General features: G+C 33.8%; 1 protein-coding gene across 6 annotated transcripts in view; it reads left to right on the top strand.

Moving 5' to 3' along the window:
- The window catches only part of LOC148602197 (ephrin type-A receptor 4-like), an 87782-nt gene that overhangs the window by 7679 nt on the left and 55893 nt on the right, over window positions 1-24210 (top strand). For 4 of the 6 annotated variants that reach the window (XM_088555326.1, XM_088555323.1, XM_088555325.1 and 1 more), the window contains exons 2-3: window positions 7368-7397; window positions 10499-10578. In XM_088555326.1, coding sequence (XP_088411452.1) covers window positions 7368-7397; window positions 10499-10578 — 110 coding nt within the window. The remainder of the gene's footprint in view (window positions 1-7367; window positions 7398-10498; window positions 10579-24210) is intronic. The other 2 variants (XM_088555327.1, XM_088555324.1) reach the window with 1 other exon arrangement.

The raw sequence follows: 24210 nt of genomic DNA, 5'->3' as shown, positions 1-24210 counted from the left end.
TTTTATGAAACCCAGGCCAGGTGTAATCGTGTTGAAATAAAACATTGAAAGTTTTAGGAATTTGTTTTTCTGATGATAATCAATACCATACATGTATACATATATATATAGGCAGATACAAGGTGGATGTGGGGGGGAAGAGCTGATGCGAAATCTTTTTAAATGATATAAATGCATGCATGTTGTAGACAAGTGAATATACATGTAATCCTATTTTTTTCATTATATTTTTATAATGCCCTCCATGCTCAGTACTGATCTGCGAATAATGGCAAAAAATTCTTATGACATTATTTAAAATTGAGATGAAAAATATGTTAACATTTTTTTAGACTTAACAGTTGGGGCATATTTTAATTGGTAAACCTTAGAGAAAATACATTTTTTGTACTTGTGTCTACAGTACACTTTAACCCTAAATGTTTCATCTACATGTACATGTAGAAACCATTTTCTTATAAATTTCAAAGGAATACTCATGAATGTAGGTGTAAAATAAAGTATACTACAGACTTTAAGGTGAATATATTAGAAGCCATTTTGAAAATACAAATCCACCTTAAGCTAATCCATGTGCTAGTTTTCTTGCTCAGAAGGGATACTAAAAGAATTTCCCAGTAAGTGATGTTTCCCACTCATCAGTACAAATAGGCAGTTTGATTTCTTAGTTTGAACTGAAGCTTAATCTTGTTAAATCCTCAATCGTTAAAGCCAATTTGTTCTAATTTAAAATTTTATCATTGAGCGTTTTCAACTGTTTTGCCTTATGATGCAATTCAATTTCTTCAATATTTACAGTGTGGTAGCATCTTAAATCAATTAAGGCTACATGTACCAGATAACAGCAGTACAATCTAAATGGCTTAGCTTGTAATCATTAATGAGAATAAATTGTGTTCTATTGTATATAATTGTTTTCTAGGGAATTTTCCTTCTGTAGAATACATGTAAATCTTCATTTGATGTAGTTAAAGGAAACATTGATGAAATTGAGATGTGAGAGGATGCACTCGTGATGCATTAAGAGAAAGGATTTGCCCAAGATAGTACGGATGTAGGTGTTCATTAAGTGCATGTAACATTAAACTTCTCTTCAAAACAAAACAAGCTGATTCAAAATTTCATGCATGTACAGGTATGTGGGGTAATCCTTTTGTCAAGAAGATGAGGTATTCCATACAAAATTAAAAAAAAAAAACAAACCTTGAAGATGTTTAATGGGCTTTTCTTATGCTTTATGTCAAGCCTGAAAAAAAAGAAGATTTTTTAAATTGTGGGCATGAATATTCAAATTGTGAGTATACATTTTGTAGCTAATTTAAAAGTTATGTGGATTAACCCCTATTTATACGTTTGGCATGGAAACTACACATTGGCCTTGTACCGTTAATCATGGACTATAAAGTTTTGATGAGCAACTGAGCGGGTGTCTCTAGAAAAACAGAGGACGCTTACCCTACCGGTGCACCTGGTCCATGCTCCCAGTTTTTAGTGGAGTCTGTGTTGCTCATTTGCTTTTGTTACTTTGTAATGTATATATTATTTTAGTTACTCTATGTTCTTTGTTGTGTATTTCTGTTTTCCACGTTTGGTCTTTGTCCCTGGATTACATTCTTTGGATTTCCACTAGGACCTTCGTTCCCTTGAGTACTCTTTCTGACAAAGGAAGGTATGTACGTAGTATACAAGCTTCTGTTTATACCTGTCATCATTCTGTGGAGTTTCCTGATATTTTTTTTTACATGTGCCAGGTTTTCTGACGGATTGGTTAATCACATTGATATACACCAGTACTAACGAGTTTAATAGGTAAATTGTGTATTCATCCCATGTAGGAAGTCATTCTGTCTTCATTGTGAGTGTCATATCAACCCTTAGGCTTCATGTGATGTATTGGTAAAATCACTTTTATAAACTACTGAATTTTGGAAGATTTTATGGTTTTGTGGTTCATTACAATTTGTCTTCGTTTTTCTAATGAGTTTTATACTGGTAATCTTTGTTTTCTCAGTTATCTTAATGTACACATTTTGGGTTTGTAATCTAAAAATGAAAATAATTGCTGTCCAGTGCAGCAGAGTTATCACCCATTGTAATTATTTTGGCCTCTTTGTGTGTACATTTTGTTTTGTTTCTTAGATGTTCCTTGTCTTCTTTTGCCCACAGATGTCATCCCACTGGACACTTACGTATATATCTTCTTTTGCCCACAGATGTCATCCCACTGGACACTTACGTATATATCTTCTTTTGCCCACAGATGTCATCCCACTGGACACTTACGTATATATACTTTTCTTAGAGGCACAATATATAATGTACATGTACCTTATAGAAAAATGCACCAGTTTATAAGCTAAATAAAAAATACATTTAGTAAAAGTCTGTTTATATTTGGTTGGTATTAATTTATAAATTTAATGCACTAATACATCATTCACACTCACATAATTCTTTTGACCTTAGACTTTTGTTTTGATAATATTTTTTTATGAAAGGAATTTGTAAACTTGCTATGTACATTGTCATTACTGTCGTGGGGATGGAAAAAAGTCAGGTTGCTTGGTAAAGCTTTGTCATAGAGATATTTTAATGATACTTCTGAGTCATGACTGTAAACTTCTCTGTTTCTGCAGGTTATCTTGTTTATTCCAGTAACATGGAATGTGTACTTTCTTTTCCACTTGTACTTATCATGTTGTAACTGATGACACATGAGGTATTGTTTTTCCTGGCTTATCCTTCACTGTCATTGTAATTTTCAGGTAGATTTTTACCTGGCTTAGAGATCATGCAACCTTTAATTAAATAGATATCAATATTCAAACATTGACTTAATCAGTCTGTTTACCGATAACACAGGCAGCAACGTCGATCACCTGTAGTCCGACATTCCGAACACAATGTACCTGTGTCTTCGTTTTTCGGTAAATGAAATACTCCTTTTATATCCCGTACAAATATGCTCGTCAACCATGAGGATCGGTGGATAAAAAACCCTATATTTATCTTTGTTTAGACACATTTGTTTTTATTGTAGGGTCACAAAGGTTGAGATGATCAGTTTTAAAAAGTTTCTGAAAAGTTTTGTTCTGATATTGAAAGGAAGACATCAGTAAACTTAAGAAATGTTTAAATTACTCTTTTTATACCCTATACCGCCTTTTCCTATTGGGTTTTGTTGACTTAATATTTTGTCGATGGTGGAATTTCAATGAATTTTTAATAGTTGGAGCGTATTACTCACTGAGACAAGAACCCTACATTTTGTGTTGTAGTTTCTTTGTTAAAATCGTGTAGTGCAATGTTCTTAGTTTGAAAACATGTATTTTATTTCAGTTGTTACGGTTTGAATGTGGTCTAGATCCTTGACTTAAATAAAAAGTTTTTCAAATCTTTTCTATATCAGATTTAAATCTGGTCTTTCACTTCAAAGTTCTGTAATATTCTAACAAATCAATAAGTATACAATTCACAATATAGTAACATTTCTTCACATGAACTCTTTGAGAAATTATGCAAATGAAGTAATTATTTAAAAATCAAGACACAATTATATATACAATATTTTTTCAAGGAAATTTTATTCCTTACAATCTGGGATTTTTTCTTCCAGGCTATAGGACAATTAAGGCTTAATTGAAGTTTTGCCTTGATCAAATTATATTGAAACACCATGTTCTTTTATTTTTATTTTTGGGTTTAAAAAGTACATAAATTCATTTTGATTCATTCAAGGAATTTTCTTATTTTTTGTCCAGTTCACTAGATTATCTTCTTTTCTAAACTGTAAAAAAAACAAACTAATATGTATATCTCTTAGAATTTGATTAAATTTCTACAGAAACTCTTAGTAGCTCGAGGTACAAATGTAGTTAATTCTGAAACTTAGGAAGACAGAATGTCAGAATGAACAAAGCACATGTGAACCTTGTTTCTGGAGTACATTACTGGTTCCACTATCCTTGAAATCTGGTATTGATTTTGGATATTTTAAGGCTCCCTCCCCATTTATTTTCCTGTTTAAAAGTGACAAGATTTAACTGAATAATTGTCTTCTTAAATTCTGAAGTTTTAACAAATTGATTAGGTATCATGTTGGCTTCAAAATCTCATCATTTAAACCAGATAGTGGGTTTTTGAAACAGGATCATTTTTCATAGTAATCTTCTTAAAGACCTGCTGTAAATAGAATGATAAATGTTTTTTTTTTCTGGTTCAGGTAGTGAAGTGGTAAAACTGACTTCTATTTGCTGGCAAGGGTAGATTATTTTTAATTGCACATATCTTTGTTTTGATTGCACCAAATGAGTTAGAGGAATAGTATCTGTTCATTATGTATATTTTGCATTTCATTAACATTCTGTTGTTAATAGGAATAATAACATCATGAAGCCAAATTGAATTGCTAGAGCAAGATGATAAATGATGATACTATCTTGTCCTGGTAGTAAGTCACATGGGGACATTGTCGTATCTATAGAATGAATGCCCTGTCCAGGATATAATGACGAGATTGAAGGATCCGTACATAAATAATAGATTACGACCATCGGAAATATAATCAAGTATGGATTAGCGTTCATTAATCACTGGACACTAGTTGTGTGCGGCAGGAACTCGGTATTATTAAGGGAGATTGAGTTGTCACTTACAGATAATTTCAATAATGGTCAGTCTTAGAAGGTTTGTTTCTAACACATCTTCACATACTTCTGGGTTCTAACACATCCTTCACGTACCTCTAGGTTCTAACACATCCTTCACATACCTCTGGGTTCTAACACATCCTTCACATAGGCATTTGATGGCTTTGTTTACTGTTTTAAAGCTAATAATTTTTAGTGTTGATATTCTATTTTTAGTCTGTAAATGATATTTTTGTCTATGAAGCTGTCTCTCTTCCGCCATCAATCCTCGGGTTTTAGTCTGTAAATGATATTTTTGTCTGTTAAGCTGCCACTCTTCCACCATCAATCCTCAGGTTTTAGTCTGTAAATGATATATTTGTCTATTAAGCTGTCTCTCTTCCGCCATCAATCCTCAGGTTTTAGTCTGTAAATGATATTTTTGTCTATTAAGCTGTCTCTCTTCCGCCATCAATCCTCAGGTTTTAGTCTGTAGATGATATTTTTGTCTATTGAACTGTCTCTCTTCCGCCATCAATCCTCAGGTTTTAGTCTGTAGATGATATTTTTGTCTATTGAACTGTCTCTCTTCCGCCATCAATCCTCAGGTTTTAGTCTGTAGATGATATTTTTGTCTATTGAACTGTCTCTCTTCCACCATCAATCCTCGGGTTTTAGTCTGTAAATGATATTTTTGTCTATTAAACGGTCTCTCTTCCGCCATCAATCCTCGGGTTTTAGTCTGTAAATGATATTTTTGTCTATGAAGCTGTCTCTTCCGCCATCAATCCTTGGGTTTTAGTCTGTAAATGATATTTTTGTCTATGAAGCTTTCTCTCTTCCACCATCAATCCTCAGGTTTTAGTCTGTAAATGATATTTTCGTCTATAGAGGTGCCTCTCTTCCGCCACCAATCCTTGGGTTTTAGTCTGTAAATGATATTTTTGTCTATTAAGCTGTCTCTCTTCCGCCATTAATCCTCAGGTTTAATTTTTGTTTAGGCATTACTTTTTCATAACTGAGCACATTAATTACAAGGAAACTTACAGTAAGTCACAGAAACTCAATTCAGATGAAAATCATGTTAAATTGAAGGTGATAATTCTGTGAGAAAAAATGGTTTCATTTTTACATATTGACGAATTTTCCTTGGAATCTGTTTTCAGGTGTCATTTTATTGTAAGTAAACTTTAATGCAGTAGGTGATAACTTCAGTAATTAGTTCAGCCTTTTTTGGATCAGTTTTAAATGGAGAAATTAAATGCATGTCATTTTTTTGAATTTATTATGCATTACCTATACCCATGTCCCAATCAGCTATTGATAGGCAGTCATGCATATAATTCAAGCAAAAAATATTCCACATTTAAAATTTAAATTCAGACATTTGTGACAATTTGTAATTTAATGTTTGGACAATCATAATATTCTGTTTAATATGCAACATAAAGGTCAAGTCTGTAGGTCCCCTTACACACATGTTTACATGCAGTTTATATCTTTATTTTGTGAACAACTGTCACTGAGTTTAAAAGGGACATCATAAAAGATGAATTGCATATATTATTGCAGCTGTTATCTCTTATGATCTGTAATAAATTGTAGAGGAAATATTTATGTCATTTTTGGGACTTTGACTTGTATGGTCAGAACTATTTTGCTTCACGGTTATTGTAATAATATAATTTTTCTTTTACAAAGCTGTGTATGAAAAAATATTGAAAAAGTTTTAAATACTTCTGCTATAGTATTATTGTGTAAGGCTTTTGGCTTTGTTATTGGTCCAAGGCTAGCCATTTGGACTGAGGCATTGCTGAAGTCTAATATTGCTAGCCGAGGACTAATAACTCGGCCAATATGGAAAACCTTTTGCAATTATACCTTAATTAACTAACTAGTCCAATACATCAAATTGGCCTAGGCCAATATGAATTTTAATCAGGCCAATATGACGTTTTGGACGGGTAAAATCCATATTGGACAGCTAAATACTGTATTGGCACACTTTTGTATTTTGTATTGTATTGGCAGTTCTGATCATATTTACGCTGATATTCGAACATTAGTCAATAAAGATTATATTATGTAACTTATTGGCAAATATTAGATACTTATTAGATTTATGGAGTTATGGTTCTTGAAATGATTATGTTTGGTACCTGCTAGTCAGTTTCATTGCCTGGCTACCAGATTTAATTTGCTGTCTGTGAACATCATTGTGGTGCAATATGCTTCTTTCTGTGTCAACATTTTAGTGCTTTGCATTTGATTTCCCTTAAAACAGAAGACAAGAGTCTTTCAAGTTGTTAGGTCTAGCAGAAGTTGGTGTGAAATGGTGGATTTTACAGCCCACTTGAGATGTAATTGACAAATATTGAAATTTATGGTCCATCAATTGATGGTTAAATATAAGTATTTTATGACACTGAGGTGTGTTTTCTCTTTGTGAAGGTATTATAGTTGCTGTTATGAATTGCTGAGGAATATGAAAGATTTGTTAGATGTTTATTGACTTGAAAACAAATAGCTATTATCAAATACAATGAACTAGCATTGTTGGTAGATTTTTTTGAACAAAGAATTACATTTGTATAAGTGAACTTGGACATAGTTATCTACATGTATATAATGTACATTTTACCAATCAACATTTTAATACACTGCACATAAAACATGTACATCAACTTGGCTGAGAGAAGACAAGTACAAGACATTTTAGATGTTTGATATGTATTTCAGAATCAGGTCACTTTCCACCACCAGACAAAGGTAAAAAAAAGGTTTTCTGCTAGCATTGAATTCTACATTATCAATACAGCTTCATCCATATTGCTTCCATTGTGGCTTTGGTTTTGCTAATTATGCCTTCATTTAGGCCCATACCTGCCCCTAAAATCTGCTTGTCCCATATAGGCATGATAATTGACTGACTTATAGCATGTTCCAAGGATGAGGATGTATAAATCTGTAGGGATATAAATCTAAAAGGACTTGAAACAATGACTTTCATATCTGCTTATATTTTATTTGCAACCATTATCCAAAGCTTGATATTGCCCTCAGACTAACATGGAAACCCTCAGGTTCTGCAACATTTCTTCAATTTTATACTTTTTATTTAAGCTTTTATATCATAATGTAGACTAATACCTTCAAACTTTGAAGCACATTTTGCTTGTCACTTGTTCATGTAGTTTAAATTGGATAGTTATTACATTTTTTTTTACAAATTTTATTTTCTTTTTGGAGTTTATATTTAATCCTACGTAATACCATTGGCAGACTTTTTCCTGTAATTCAAAGTAATGTTTTCATGGATTTGTTTATTCTCACCAATTTATTGGCCTTTGTTTGTCCAATTAGTTCACTGTGTTGGTATATATTTCACTTAACTTTTTTCTACTATTTATTTCTCCACTAAGCCTTAGATTACAAAATATACAAGTTTTGCCTATATTGTATATCTTGTTGGCTTAGTTATGTTTATTTTCTGCATTTTATTGCCGATTGTTTGTCCAATTTGTACTCCATGTTTGGACATCAGTATTAACTTCTCTTGGGTATTCCCGTGATGGACTTACTTATCAGGGAAAACAAGGGATAAATTAAACTGTCAAATCCGCGGAAATATCATTCTCCGAATAAACATGATCATTTCCGATCAAATTAAAGTAATAATTTGCCTGCCGCAGAAGAAATTGAACATAGTCTTGGAAAAACCCTTGAATAAATTGGATTTAATTCAGCTAGGAAATTTGTAGTATATTGTGTTGCAAGGCAAGAACGTTAGATTCACTCCTCTATTATTGAGCTTTTACTGATATAATTTTCATCAATAAATCCCAAGGAGCTTTATTATATATAGTATGTTTAAATTTAGGTTTTATGTGTAAGAAAATTTCAGACTTTGTTCAAGTTTACATGCATTTCTTGTAAATTATACTTGCTGGTTATGTCAAAGAAAAATGAAAGGGCTAATTCATTTTAAAAAAAATCTTTGACATGACATGTAAATTTGTTAAATAGTTTTTTTTTTAAAAATATTTTGTAAGGTTTAAGTGTAAAAAGAAAAGAAAGGAATATCATTAAACAACATTTCAATAACCCAAATATTAGATATATCAATACATGTATATGTATATCTGCCAGTGCAGTTCATATCTTCTGGAAAAGTTTTTACTTCGGTTTAAAAAAAAAAAAACTTATGTACATGTACAAGAACTCATAAATACATGAAAGAAAAAAATTGGTTAAAGTATCAGTATTGCCTAAGGTTTCCTCCTTATGGAATCTAACATCAAATATCTATTCATCACGGAAAGTGCTCAAGTTCCATCTTTTTTCAGAACCATCGAGGAGAATAATTCCGATATTCACTGCCCTAGACTTTTATCACAGCGGTAAAACGATTGTGTTTTGTAGAATCATCCTTTCTATTTTTCTAATGGAATCTAATAAGCTCAATTGACAAGGACATTACTATAGTGGATTTTGTCACGAAGACAAATGCAGTGTTATACTTAGATATTTTAGCCATCAGAAGTCTTGATTGTTTTCCTTCTCATAATTTTCTGGAGAATCCATTAATGTTATATTGCTAGATTTGTGAAGATTGTCTGCAGTGAAATATTTTATATTCCTGTTTGGTGAATTTTTGGTCTTCAATAAGAAAATGTAAGATATTTGACATCTATTGTTTAGTCTTTGAAGCAAGTAAGTTTGTTAACTACAAATAATGTACAATAAAAAGCTGCTTTTGATTTTGATTTCATTGAATAAGAAGTTTAAGGCAAAATTAAATCTCAGTTCTTTGGTCCTCATTGACCCTTGTGTTCTTATTGGCATTATAGCCTCGTTCCAAGTGTTGACCCTTGTGTTCATTATAGCCTCGTTCCAAGTGTTGACCCTTGTGTTCATTATAGCCTGTTCCAAGTGTAAATAATTTAAACTGAATGCTCACCTCACTAACACATGTTTAAATTTAATGCAAGATGTAAGTGCACTACAGAGTTAAGATTAAGGAGCTGAATTTGAAAATCTGTAGCGAATGGTATAAAGATATCAGAGCTATTCTGTATATTTACCACATTTTCTACATTTTGTGCTATGTTGCTACATGTAGGAAGCAATGCTAGTCATATTCGTTTGTGGAACTTGAATTCCAGTCTGTTTCAATTTTATGCAGATTTTCCCAGGAATTTTAGTTCATAGTCTTGATGCTTACAAATCTTTTCCCATTATCTCGAGGAAAGGGGCTGGTAATTTGTAGGTTATTTCAGAATTGATTCTTACTGTTGACATTACCCAGGGGTTACAGTTCATAAATAAAGCTATTAGACCCAAAATAAAAAGGCCAAATCAACAATACTGAAATACATAGAAAAATATAGAGGTGATATAATTGGGCTATCAAAATGTCATTGACCCCTACATTTACTGCAGTTTATGAGGCAGAGAGAGAGAAAAAGATAATTTTATTGTGTGATAATGGGTAGCCAGAGGTCTTCTGTTGTGATAATAAGGTGATAAAAAGTCTACATCAGGAGTTTTAATTGTACCAGTACAACAGTTAAATGAATTGTATCAGGTTGTTTACACTTGGTCAGACTGAATGATAACTGGAAAAAATTCATAACTTGTATTTACTAGGGATACATACATAATATATTGTTGTGTCTTTGTTGGTGTGTCTGTCTTTTCCTTTATACATTTAGGCTACACTTATACAATTACATGTATGTCTATATGATATTTTATTGTAAAAATCTCAACTACATTCGTAGTCAATTTGTGTCAATGAAAAAAAGGTATACTAAGTATACTCATTGAATTCTTTGCTTTATTTAATGTTTTCTTTTCTCTTTTTGCAGTTATTCTTCTTGATTCTAAACAGCACTCCAGACTAAGCTGGACAACACATAGAAAAGAATCTGATAGTCAAAATAAAGGGGTAAGTTATCGTCTCATTTCTAGGAGTTACCTCCCCCTTTTTGTTAAATGGATATGAAATTGTTCTAATACGTTAATTATTGATATTTTATATAAAATGTAGTAAGAAATTACTGAATACAGAAGAAGAAAAACAATATGCATTGTTCTAAAAGTTGTCCTCATAATTTATGGATTGGAAAATGGAAATGAGAGATGTCTGTTTGCTGCATAAAAAAGACTGTGGAGGTGTTAAAATGCAAAATTGTTGAGTAAAAAAAAAATGAATTGTTCAAACAAATCTTCACTTGCACCATTTATTATGTAACTTAATTTCTTCTGACTTGGATATTTTTCTGGTTGATGACTAATATGTCTCGCGGGGTATCTTGTCACCATAACTTAAGCTGTTGATGGCATAGATTTCATATAGAGGGGTTGCGATCGTTGCAATCGTCAACATCACTACATCGGCAGATAACTGATATTTGAAAGACAGCAGTCCTTGTAATTTGAATTTTTGTGATAAAAATAATGACAATTTTAATCAAATTGAAAAAAAAAATTGAAAGAGAAGCAGGCTGCAGATATTATATGCCAATAACTGTGAAAGGACAAATTATGGAAATCTAATTACGTTACGGATGTTAACTGACATTGTCACATTCTTGTTTTTAAGCCTGATTAGACACAAACATGTCATTTTTTCCCTTTGGGAAGGGCCTTTGACCATTTTTTCCTGAAGGAAGATACTGTTTCCATGACAGCAAGTATTTGTTTTACTTCCTTTATACATTATTTAATTCATTGCCACGAATTATTTCTGTTTTTCTTCAGTGTAAAGTGCTTCTTAAGGTAATGCATATTAATGACAAAGAAGTCCCCTTTTCCTAAAAAAAGGGTCCTAGAATCCTCAAAACAGGTGAACTGGTGAACCCTGCATTGTAAAAATCTTATTCCTGAGTCATAGATTAGAACTCTTCTTTATATGTGTATTCGTTGTTTAATTGTGTAAATATTTTTGGTGAGTTGAAGAACCCAGATATTGACAGGTCATATCCCTGATAGTGTTTTCCAGATAGTTTAATGTAAAGGATTGTTGACTTTACTGTAAAATTGAGTGATTGGGACACTTGGGTAAAGTTAATTATCTTAAGATAAATGGAAGGGTCATAGATGCAGGCAAAGAGCTTTTCCTGTTCAGTAAAAAAAAACCTATTCTCAGAATCGATGAATTAATTTATTAAAAAGGAGTTTTCATTTTCTCTAGTTGGCTCTGCTGTATTTACCAATGACAGCTTGAATGAATCGTCATGAAAGGATGAAAATATTAGATTTGATTTTTTTTTTCATTTTTCTCCTCTTCATTTGATTATTTGTATTAGTAAAATTATTTGCTTTAATATAGCAAAACAATTTCATTAACTGACTCAGACTAAAGAATTGTCTATCCTGGTAGTTTTTCATTTTAAACAGGAGTAAATTATCTTTTTGAATGTGTACAATATGTGAGGCTAGACTGACTTGTTACCGTTATGCTGCAGATCTAGAGGTTTGGAAAAGGGGGCTTCAGAAAAAAGAGATGTACATTATTATTCTTTATTTTCAAAATTTTCCTCTAAAAGTATCCATGGAATTGCAACAACTCAAACATCCCATGGATCAGCACAACTCAAACATCCCATGGATCAGCACTCTCAGGAAAAACAAATTACGGGAGCATACATTTAATATGATTGTGTTAATAATTTCATAATGATTATAGAAATGTTAATAATGATATCATTGATAAATGATTTATTGTAATTAGAGGCCTTTATTTACATTATTTTCTTACAAAGACTTCAGTATTAAGTATTTTTAATGTCAGATGATTATTTTTTTGGTTACTACTTGGTTACCTCTTGACTTCTTAAAAAGACAGTAGTTATGGTAGGGTTCATTTAATATATCTTATTTGTCATTTAATTATCTAAATATTTTCATAGTAAGATTTATTTGTTGTGAAGGTGGGGGTCTTTTACAAGCACAAGTAAAATATTGTCAACTGATTTAAAAATATAACCCAAGTGATTTTAACAAAGAAAAATAAATTGCACATTTTTCAAAATAAAAAAAAAATCCTTGAATTTCTGTTTTTTTTGACAGAGTATTACGTAGATGTAAAAGTAACCTAACTCCTTGTGTCATAAATATTAAGATCCAGTACACAAATGGTCTGTTGTCATTGAAATCACAATTTTATAAAGTAACTGTGTTCTAACAATGGGTATCTACTAGTAAAGTGATGAAAATTAGATTATAAAATGGTGTTGACCCACACAATAGAAGCCCTTTTTGAGGTGAACTGTCACATTGAAATAGCAGTGTTTGGTGAAATTCATTAAAGCCTCCCGCTAAGGAGAGATGGATATAAACCATTTCTGTTACAGACTAATCTATTTCTTAGCATGAGACGTAATATTTATAGACCTATAATTTAAAGTATCACTAATGGAAATAGAGGGATCTTATATAGGTCAGTCTTTCTGTATGGGGACAATGTCTATGTTGACATTTCATTTTCAATTAAAAAGAATTTTATTTTTGATTTTTATACATTTTGTACTTTACACATTTCTGAAAAATTATCGCACAGTTAATAAGTATAGTTATAGAAGATTGTTAAAGTAATTGATTGAACTGTAATTGATTACTGTAATTACTGCAGTTGTATTCAAACTCATTAGGCCATGTAATTACTTTGTAAAAAATGCCATCTCTATGTTAAATAATTGCATGAAAACTTCAATATGACTTTTGCATTAGGAGTATTTTGTCATCTGTACTGTCCAGCTGTCAGCTGTCATCTCTGCCCAGAATAAATTGAACATGTTTTATAGAAGTTTTATCTGATTTTTGTCGGGTACATTCAATTTCATACTTTGCCCCCATCAATGAGAATGGATAATTCCTTTAGCTCCCTGACAATGCAGTCTCGTTGTCAAGCTTTCAATTGTTTTATTTGACTGTTTTCATAACCATTTTTACAGAAAATGATCAACAAGGCTCTTATCATGCATTTATCCCAAATTTGGCAAGACCCACCAGTAAATTAAATCTTTATCTTGACTTGTATCTATGTGTTTGACAGGAAAATTGTTCAGAAGCATAGAAATGACTTGTTTGAAAAATATTTGCATTGCTAGCGTTAGGCGATCCATAATCAATGATATTGTTTAAGACTTTTGTACTGCATATCAATGGGAAAATTATTTATTGCTATTTGATAGCGGTACTCAGTTTCCTATCTTGAAATACTGAACAATTACTAGGTGCAGTGAAGCTTAGTTTCAGATTATATTGTTGGTCAGAAACTAGGGAAAGTCTCACTGGGTAACGTACAGAAATTTGGTTCTGCAATACAGTTAGATTGATAAAGAGTATTCATTGTAGCTGATATAAGTTGCCATGGGTTATTGTTTTTTGGAAAAGTGTTCTATTTCATATACTCGTGTCCATTTCTCATTCTGTTTATATTTCTGGTCTGAGTCTCACAATACTTTGTATCACAGAAATTCTTGTAGCTTTTCTTGACAATGTAATTGAACAAAATTACATGAGTCTACCAGGGTGGTTCAATAAAACAATGTGTGTCTTGTCATTTAAGGAACAAATAAACAGCTGGACAAAATTTATAGATTAAAATTCTATGTACAGCTTTTTGTAACTATAATGTCATGTTCATTAATGGATTGATTTGTACTCTCATAGAATAAGTGAGAGGGCAGCAAATCTTTCAACTTATGTAATTTTTTGTCTCCATTGTGATGCGCATCTTGGTGCAGTGTCATCGTCAAGTGACAATCCATTATCTGCCAAGTTTCCTATCAACCACATGTATTGACAAATTGCTCAATAATTAAACAAGATTTGTCACCATTTCTTTCCAACCGAGAATTTCAACACCAAGTTGATGTTTGAACAAGAAATTGCATTAAAAGCTTTTGAACAGTTTTTGCATTGTGGAGCTTCATGAGCAGAATGCATCATTGTTTACTTTGGCTACCTTCAATAACATGTTATGCTGTAGACAAATACAGTTACTTGATCCCAACTTGAGAAAGTTCTGGAGGAGTTCTGTAGATTTAAGTTTTGTGTTGTATATTCTTAGAACTTGTGACCTTTATTGTCTATATGTGATTATGCACTGTCTGCATCCTTACTTATAGTATGGAGTCAGTTGAGTCACTTAGAGTTGTCTGGCGCCTACATGTACATGTGTATCAATTTTCCAATAACTTTCTTTAACTAGGACTTTAAATCTTTGTATTGTTGAGGTGAGCCATCATCTTGTTTATCTTTTCAGTTTTAATTTCACTGTTGCATGAATATTTAAGTGACATTCACAAAAAAATATTTGATAGGGATAATTTTGAATATTATCACCCCTTTAGTGCTGATGACATGTTGCAACATAGGATGTGGGCTGCAGTGGAGGAAGTGATATTTCCCATAATTCCAGTTTTCCCATCCATCTCCGTGTGTTCAGTCTGTTGACAAATGATATTGGTGATATCAGGTCCTGTTAATTACATCATAATGATATAAACTTATGTTCTGCCATTTGCAGTGTAATTAGAATGTCATTAATCAGTCTTGTCATTAAAGCCTCTCTTTAGTCATGATTTAGGTGATTATTAAGCTATATTTCATCAGTGGGTAGAGATCCATCTCACCTGTAAAGAAGATCTGAATTGAATTGGTATTGAATCTTTTTGTTGTTGAAGTTTGTTAGAACTGATTAGTTTTCTCCAAGTGATTTGCTCAACTTGTTGGTGTATTCTGTAATATTGGGTAGTCTGACTTAAAACAGGAAATGTATTTTTCAAAATTGTTCCTTTATTCAAACTCCACTTTAAGACAATGTTGAGAAGATGTTTGTATCTTAAGAATAATGAAAATGAGTTTTTAAGAATGACCTCTATAAGAGATAGAAGAAATTTACAAGAAATTTACCAGTTGATTTTAAAAGAAATTTTAGTAGTTGTGATAGAATGGTCAAGGAAGTTGTAGATGGTTGATGAGTTGCAGGTCTTTGGATGAAGTGTTGTAGGTCTTGGTTGAAGTGTTGCAGGTCTTTGGTTGGAGTTTTGCAGGTCTCTGGTTGAAGTGTTGCTGGTAGTTGGTTGAAGTGGTGCATGTCTTTGGTTGAAATGTTGTTGGTAGTTGGAAGTTTTGCAGACCTGCAGGTCTTTGGTTGAAGTGTTGCAGGTAGTTGGTGGAAGTGTTGCAGGTCCTTGGTTGAAGTATTGCAGGTAGTTAGTGGAAGTTTTGCAGGCCTTCAGGTCTTTGGTTGAAGTGTTGCAGGTCTTTGGTTGGAGTTTTGCAGGTCCTTGTTTGAAGTGTTGTAGGTCGTTGATGGAAGTTTTGCAGGTCTACATGTCTTTGGTTGAAGTGTTTCAGATCTTTGGTTGAGGTGGTGCAAATCTTTGGTTTGAAGTTTTGCAAGTCTTTGGTTGAAATGGTGCAGGTCTTTGGTTAAAGTTTTGCTGGTCTTTGGTTGAAGTATTGCAGGTCTATCTTTGTGTTGAAGATCTTTGGTTGAAGTGTTATAGTCTTGAATTACTAATGCATGTTGCTGATGACCTTCATTCCAAGTTGAACAAGAGCTGATGCCATATGTCTTGTGGCCAAGATTGCAATTATGCTATTGTAGTCTATTGAGGAAAATGTCAGTAGATGGTTCTGACCTTTGAAAAGCTTGATGGTATAGGGTTAATTAATGTTATGATGTACATGTATATCTTTACTTTTCTATAGATTTATTCTGTGGTATTATTAATACATTTTGTATCTAATGTTAATACAGGTGACAGATTTTGTTATGGGTTCCTCTATTCCTTTACTTAATTATTATAACAATGGGACATGTGACTTTTTACACATAAAATGTATAATTAAGTCATATTTAAATAGCACTTCCTTGTCCTGAGATGGATGATATTACAGACTCTGGGGAATAGGACTTGCTGATTTTTTGTGCTGAGTCATAATGTGATGGCTGAGCTTGGCATTGTTGTACATGAAATGGCTACAGTAAAACCTGTCTAATGTAATCCTGTTCTGGACTACCGGGAAAGGAAATGTTTGCTTAGGCAGGTGTTTTGTAACACAGGTTTAATTAGACTGGAAATGAAATTAATGGACTTAAGATGAAATGTAGTATTGTTTAAACTGGTTTGCTGTTTATTTAGGGTTTGTTTTAGACTGGTTTCTATGTTTTTGTTAGGGACCACTGTGGTACATAAGTCAGTCAGTTGGTGGTATTTTGTTGTTTTTATTCTGTCTTTAATTTGGGTGAATTAGCTCCCATTCATTTTCATCATTTTGTTCAATTCCCATTACAAAAAAGGTTTAGAATTACTGATACATATATCTATTTCTTGAATCTTGTTGGTGAACTGGGTTTAAGTCATGTAATTTTAATCGTCTAATCATTCATATTTGATAGGGAAATTAGTATTCTTTGTTTTTTGTTTTCCCTAAGGCTCAACACAAAAAAAAATGTGGCTTGTCAATCTATGTTGTAATGATCTATGGATCAAGATCTATTTTAATATTTTTTATGTTTTTTGTTTTCATTGGTGATCGTCTTCTCCTAGGATATATGACCAAAAAAATGCCATTTTTCATTGACGTAAAAAACGCTGATAATTACCCTTTTTTGCAGTAATCAGTTATATTTGTTAAATTGGACTTCAATTTATGATACATCATATCTTTTGCATTAGGAGTTGTCTCCCTTGAGGTATGATACATCATATCTTTTTGCTTTAGGAGTTGTCTCCCATGAGGAAACTCTTGATTGACTATGATTAATGTGTTTTTCCATCAGATTTTTATATAATGTTTCTGTAGAATTTAGGAAAAGGTCATATCAATAAATTGGAATGGAATGATATTTATATATGTACAGTATAACTCCTAAGAACATATCATCTTGAAATGTTTCTCAAACCAGCACAGAATCTTATTTGAATGCATATCTAAAGAGTAGAATTTAAAGTGTGTGCTATATTACACTTACAAATGTACATTTTTGCTATATACATGTAGCTACAATATAAGAGCACTAGAATTTCCATTTCGTGTGAAGTTTTACATTTGCTAGTTTTGCATGTTGAGAAGTAATTTTTCTTGCCAGATTCTGTTGTAGAAAGCATTACATTTCTAGAACCATGCAGTGATTAAATTTGTCATAATTAGGAACAAAGTTGTATTAATCTGTTGGATCTGGTATTAATCTACAAGCAACTTCACTTTATTGTTTGAAAAGTAAAGTATGCTTTAAACATGTCATAAGTTTATTATGTAACTTTAGTGAAATATTTTTCCGTTGAAGAGAAACATATTGGCAGAGAATATACATGCCTAATTGGTTAAGTAGAAATGATTTTCTGCCTTGTATCTATGGGTGTCAGTATGTTTGTTATTGACATTCATGGCCAGGCAGATTCTTCACTTCCAGTGCAAACTTGCATGACAGTGTGGCTTATCTAATACAAATTATGCAAATTAAAATAATAAGGTAAGAATTTTTTTATTTCCAGTGCTAATCTTTTTAATGGAGTATCTCAGTTTTATCAATATAAAACAATTCTTTATCTTTGTTATGTTTTTTTTTCACTTTCAAGTGCAAATATGTCTGATTATGTCCCTTACCCAGTTCCATTACACAAAATATTTTTTTATCTATGATAATTTTTATTGTCTGTATGTCTGCAATAAATCTTGCTAATTGCTGAGTAACGGGGTTGGTGGTCTTGTAAATGGAGTTCTGGATGATCTTAATATGTAATATGCAAGTTGTTTCATATGCCAGGGCAGATATATTAATTTTGCTCTGTAGGCTGATTAAAGATAATGTAACTATTGTTGATATTTAATGCATGAATTTCACTGTGAGAATATGCATTCTCACAGTTGCTATGTTAAAGGTTTGAATTCTGGACACCAAGTGCATATTTCATACTAAAACTGTTCAGAGACATTTATTGGATCACAATATTGGTTGTTATCCTGTCAGTGCTAGCATTGTCCTCAGTAGACTTGGCGACTTGGCACAAGTTAGAAGGATCAGGAATGACACTGACCTCAAGATAACTTGACAGGACCAAGTTAAATTCAGATCAGCCGACTGATTGAAAACAAATGAGCACAGCTGGCGAACCTAGGTTCAAGAATTTCGAGTGAAGATGAAACTGTTCATTGTCCGTGGGCCTGGGCTGGGGTTGGATATGATCCTGATAAGAACAGAAAGATTTTGAGTGGAGCTGCAACATCATATTGAATTTCAATTTGAATCAACACAAAGCCATGACAAAAAAAACAACATATACTAGTATTTCTTTTTATTCATTTCACTTAAAATGAGACTATAAAGGGTATACAAACTTGAGGTTAACTTTTTTGTTGGTTGAATCTTTCCTGTTATTTGAAAATGACCCTTTAAAATACTGCCATATTGCCCCCTTTTTTTCTGAAAACAACCCCCTTTTATGCTGTCAAGGGGGCCAGTGGCCCCCTTTAGTGGCCCCCTTTTGCAATTTTCTGGAATGAACACTGTACTTGTTGTTTAAAGGTGAACAGCTTTACTGCAACTGGCCAGAGAAGGGACAGTTTACGTCCTGGCCAAATAGTTTATGATAGAAGAGTTCAGGTTACTAAGCTTCAAAACAAATATTTATATATCCAATCATATATGATAATCTATCTGTAATTTAACAAATTTGTCTCCTGTCCTACCTGGGAGATGATTAATTATCTTCTGTAGGTGTGATAAGGACCCCAAATGACCTCACAAAGGTCACAAGAGGTCAGGAATTTGGATGAGGGAGGAAGCCCCTGTTATCAATGTATTTGGTTATAATTGACAATATATTAATATAATCAGGTGAAATATTTGATGGATTTGATGGTTGCCCCATGTTTAAGTTGATTATTAGGGCGGACTAGGGCTGGGCACAGCATGGTTCTGTGTTATCTTATGATCTGTGAGAATCTTTTTGTTTGACTAATGGTGTCTTTGCTAGAGTGTTTGGAATTTCAGATTTAAAAAAAAATTACATTGGTAAGAAATTGCAATGCAACTTGATATCTAAATAAAATGCAAGATTTATGAAATGGTGTAACAAATTGAAATATTTAATCAGAATTTTCATCTCTATACAGGATTAAGTAAATGATATGCATGGACGAAACGTGTTAAATGTTAAGTTAATTTATGTCTTTGAAAAGATTTGCTTGTTTTCCGCCTCTGATCTTTATTCAAATTCTTCTTATTTCATCCTATTACTGTTGAATATCAGCTTATAGAGCAGTATCTTCACCATGACTGTCAATATAAGTAAATTCAGAGCACGCACATATCTCGGGTAATATTTCAATAAAAATAATAATTAAAAAAATAATTAGAAATCAATTTTTCTAGTAGTTTTAAAAATTCTGCAGTATTGTAATTAGTGAAATTGTCCAGTTTACTGCCTTAGGTAGTTTATCAGGTAGTGCTCCCGGTCATTTAACCAACAGGAGACAAACTCCCTATGACGTTAACTGTTTTACTTGCTAAAATGAAAGATGAAATACTAACTTTTATTAACTAATAAAAAAAAAAAAAAAATGTCTTAAAGTGTATATTTAGATGAACGTAATGTGGTAAGAGAAGTGTAGAAAAGAAAAAAAATTCAAAAATTTTTACAGAATATAATTTACAGCTTGCCATTAAAAAACACGAGTGAGTTCATTTTTCTGATGTCACTGGCTTGATTAACAGATCATGTAGAAACACTAATGGCTTTAATGTTGCATAATCATTCACGTTAAAATTAATTATTTTGTGGAGCTGCGGAATTAAAATCTTCCCAGGGAATTTGGTTGTAGGGATATAAATCTTCAGCTGCAATTTTTTGGATGTTGTTTGACAAAGAGGCATTTGTCTTGTTCAGTTAGTGTCTGTATTTGTCTCTTTAAGATTAGTTTTTTTTTGGTGTGATGCAATTTGAACTTAAGGCTTTGCTCAATTTTAAGTGCATCGGTGCCTGCTAAACAGCGGAATTATTTTATGTTCATGTCGTATATGATACATTTGGAAAATTTGGCAAGTTAGATAAAGTTTGTGTTTAATAATATTTCTCTGCTGAATGTTAAAAATTGATTATTAATTGATAACAGGTCACTGTGGTAGTTATACATGTAGGCACTGATGGTGGGGATGGGGTGGGGTCACATATGCATATAGGCATTGATTGTGGGGATGGAGTGGGGTCACATATGCATGTAGGCATTGATTGTGGGGATGTGGTCACTGTGGTACTTAAACATATACTTGTAAGAATTGATGACTTGGGGTGGGGTCACTGTGGTAGCTTGTACATATAGGAATTGGTGACTTGGGGTAGGTCACAGTTTTAGCTTGTATATGTATGTTTGTTTGTTTGTTGGGGTTTAACGTCCGAGCAGCAATATTTCAGCTATATTCAGACCATGAACATGAAATGGATGATAAAATGAAATGAAAAAAAAAGGATGGGCCACAAGGATAATAGGGTCGACAAATTTTGATTGCCACTAGAAAAAGGGGGATGGGTAAGGTCGGGCAATTTAGCCTCCTGTGGTGGAGCGCAAAGGTTCCTACTCCTATCGAATACCACAGCAGGGTTCTTTAACGTGCGAGGAACGTGGCATCTTTCCCAACACGGTGCACCACTATGGTTTGCGGTCAGGTTTTCCGTATTATAGCCTGACAACCCCAGCATGTAACACGCCAGGGGTACCCCATTCCACCACCTGGGGTACACATCCCAGTTGCTCTGTGGGCAGAGCGCCTAGCCCCCGGCTAGGTTTCTGAGCACTATTTAGTCGCCTTATACAACAAGCTTAGCGCTGCTGCAGGCCTATTCTTTTAACACCCGGACCTGCACGGGGCGCTTGTATATGTAGGAATTGGTAACTGGGATGGGGTCACTGTGGTAGCTTGTATATGTAGGAATTGATGACTTGGGGTGGGGTCACTGTGGTAGCTTGTACATGTAGGAATTGATGACCTGGGGTGGGGTCACTGTGGTAGCTTGTACATGTAGGAATTGGTGACCTGGGTTGGGGTCACTGTGGTAGTTTGTACATGTACAAATTGATGACTTGGGGTAGGGTGACAGTTTTAGCTTGTATATGTAGGAATTGATAACTGGGATGGGGGTCACTGTGGTAGCTTGTATATGTAGGAATTGATGACTTGGGGTGGGGTCACTGTGGTAGCTTGTACATGTAGGAATTGATGACCTGGGGTGGGGTGACAGTTTTAGCTTGTATATGTAGGAATTGATAACTTGGATGGGGGTCACTGTGGTAGCTTGTATATGTAGGAATTGATGACTTGGGGTGGGGTCACTGTGGTAGCTTGTACATGTAGGAATTGATGACCTGGGGTGGGGTCACTGTGGTAGCTTGTACTTGTAGGAATTGGTGACCTGGGTTGGGGTCACTGTGGTAGTTTGTATATGTAGGAATTGCTGACTTGGGGGGGGGTCAGTTTAAGCTTGTATATGTAGGAATTGATGACTTGGGGTGGGGTCACTGTGGTAGCTTGTACATGTAGGAATTGATGACTTGGGGTGGGGTCACTGTGGTAGCTTGTACATGTAGGAATTGATGACTTGGGGTGGGGTCACTGTGGTAGCTTGTACATGTAGGAATTGATGACCTGGGGTGGGGTGACAGTTTTAGCTTGTATATGTAGGAATTGATAACTGGGATGGGGTCACTGTGGTAGCTTGTATATGTAGGAATTGATGACTTGGGGTGGGGTCACTGTGGTAGCTTGTACATGTAGGAATTGGTGACCTGGGTTGGGGTCACTGTGGTAGTTTGTATATGTAGGAATTGCTGACTTGGGGGGGGGGTCAGTTTAAGCTTGTATATGTAGGAATTGATGACTTGGGGTGGGGTCACTGTGGTAGCTTGTACATGTAGGAATTGATGACTTGGGGTGGGGTCACTGTGGTAGCTTGTATATGTAGGAATTGATTGTTGGGTGGGGTCACTGTGGTAGCTTGTACATGTAGGAATTGATGACCTGGGGTGGGGTGACAGTTTTAGCTTGTATATGTAGGAATTGATAACTTGGATGGGGGTCACTGTGGTAGCTTGTATATGTAGGAATTGATGACTTGGGGTGGGGTCACTGTGGTAGCTTGTACATGTAGGAATTGATGACCTGGGGTGGGGTCACTGTGGTAGCTTGTACTTGTAGGAATTGGTGACCTGGGTTGGGGTCACTGTGGTAGTTTGTATATGTAGGAATTGCTGACTTGGGGGGGTCAGTTTAAGCTTGTATATGTAGGAATTGATGACTTGGGGTGGGGTCACTGTGGTAGCTTGTACATGTAGGAATTGATGACCTGGGGTGGGGTGACAGTTTTAGCTTGTATATGTAGGAATTGATAACTGGGATGGGGTCACTGTGGTAGCTTGTATATGTAGGAATTGATGACTTGGGGTGGGGTCACTGTGGTAGCTTGTACATGTAGGAATTGGTGACCTGGGTTGGGGTCACTGTGGTAGTTTGTATATGTAGGAATTGCTGACTTGGGGGGGTCAGTTTAAGCTTGTATATGTAGGAATTGATGACTTGGGGTGGGGTCACTGTGGTAGCTTGTACATGTAGGAATTGATGACTTGGGGTGGGGTCACTGTGGTAGCTTGTACATGTAGGAATTGATGACTTGGGGTGGGGTCACTGTGGTAGCTTGTATATGTAGGAATTGATTGTTGGGTGGGGTCACTGTGGTAGCTTTGCTATACTTGTAGTTCTTTTCTTACTGTAACTTTCATTTTCTCACTATTCATTGTAGGCACACTTTTTAATTTAAATCTCATATTGAATAGAATAAACTTCTGCACTTAACAAAATCTTGTTGTTTGCTGAGCTACCAATCAGTATGTTATATTAAGCTTGAAAACAGACAGCTTATAGGGAACCCACAAATTTGAAAAATTCTTGACAAACCTCAAAAATTGATATCCACAAGTTATAAGTACCTTCATAGTCATTTTGTCATTGTACTGGAATTCTATTTCTTCAATCAATGTTGGTAATATGACTTTCCCCTGGAATATTTTTTTGCATCCTTCCGTTGTGATGTAGGTCAGATTCAAGCCTATTGAATAATATTTCATATAAAACTTTTTGTTTTTCCTGGAAGATTGATCTTTGGAATTGATTTCTTCAGTGTTACATAATTTCTAGGTTAAAAATCAATGAAGGAACATAAAGACAACAAAATACGTGTTTTATTGCTTTAATACCTAATAAAATTTTCAAAACTTCTTTTTTCTCATCATGATAGGTTTCAGCATGCCTTCACAATTTTCAGTAGTGAGAGTCTGAACTCCATCCATCATCTTGCCAGTAGTTCATGTCAGATGAAAGTGTTTCTACCAATAAACTGAATCTGATAGCATTTCATTATTAACCCTTATCTTCAATGGTCTTGCACAATTTAAAATATTTCTCTTAAATTTTGAAATATGATAAATTTTGTCTGTAACTTAAGACTATAGTTTGAATAGGAAATGGGTTTGCCTTTTGACCTTACCATTGTAATTATGACCTATG

This window comes from Perna viridis, chromosome 12 (genome assembly GCF_037379345.1).
Source record: "Perna viridis isolate PV_CMFRI_1.1 ecotype Kerala chromosome 12, ASM3737934v1, whole genome shotgun sequence".
Taxonomy (NCBI): Eukaryota; Metazoa; Mollusca; class Bivalvia; order Mytilida; family Mytilidae; genus Perna; species Perna viridis.
Note: the sequence above shows the minus strand (reverse complement) of the source record. Positions and strands in the feature narration are given on the sequence as shown.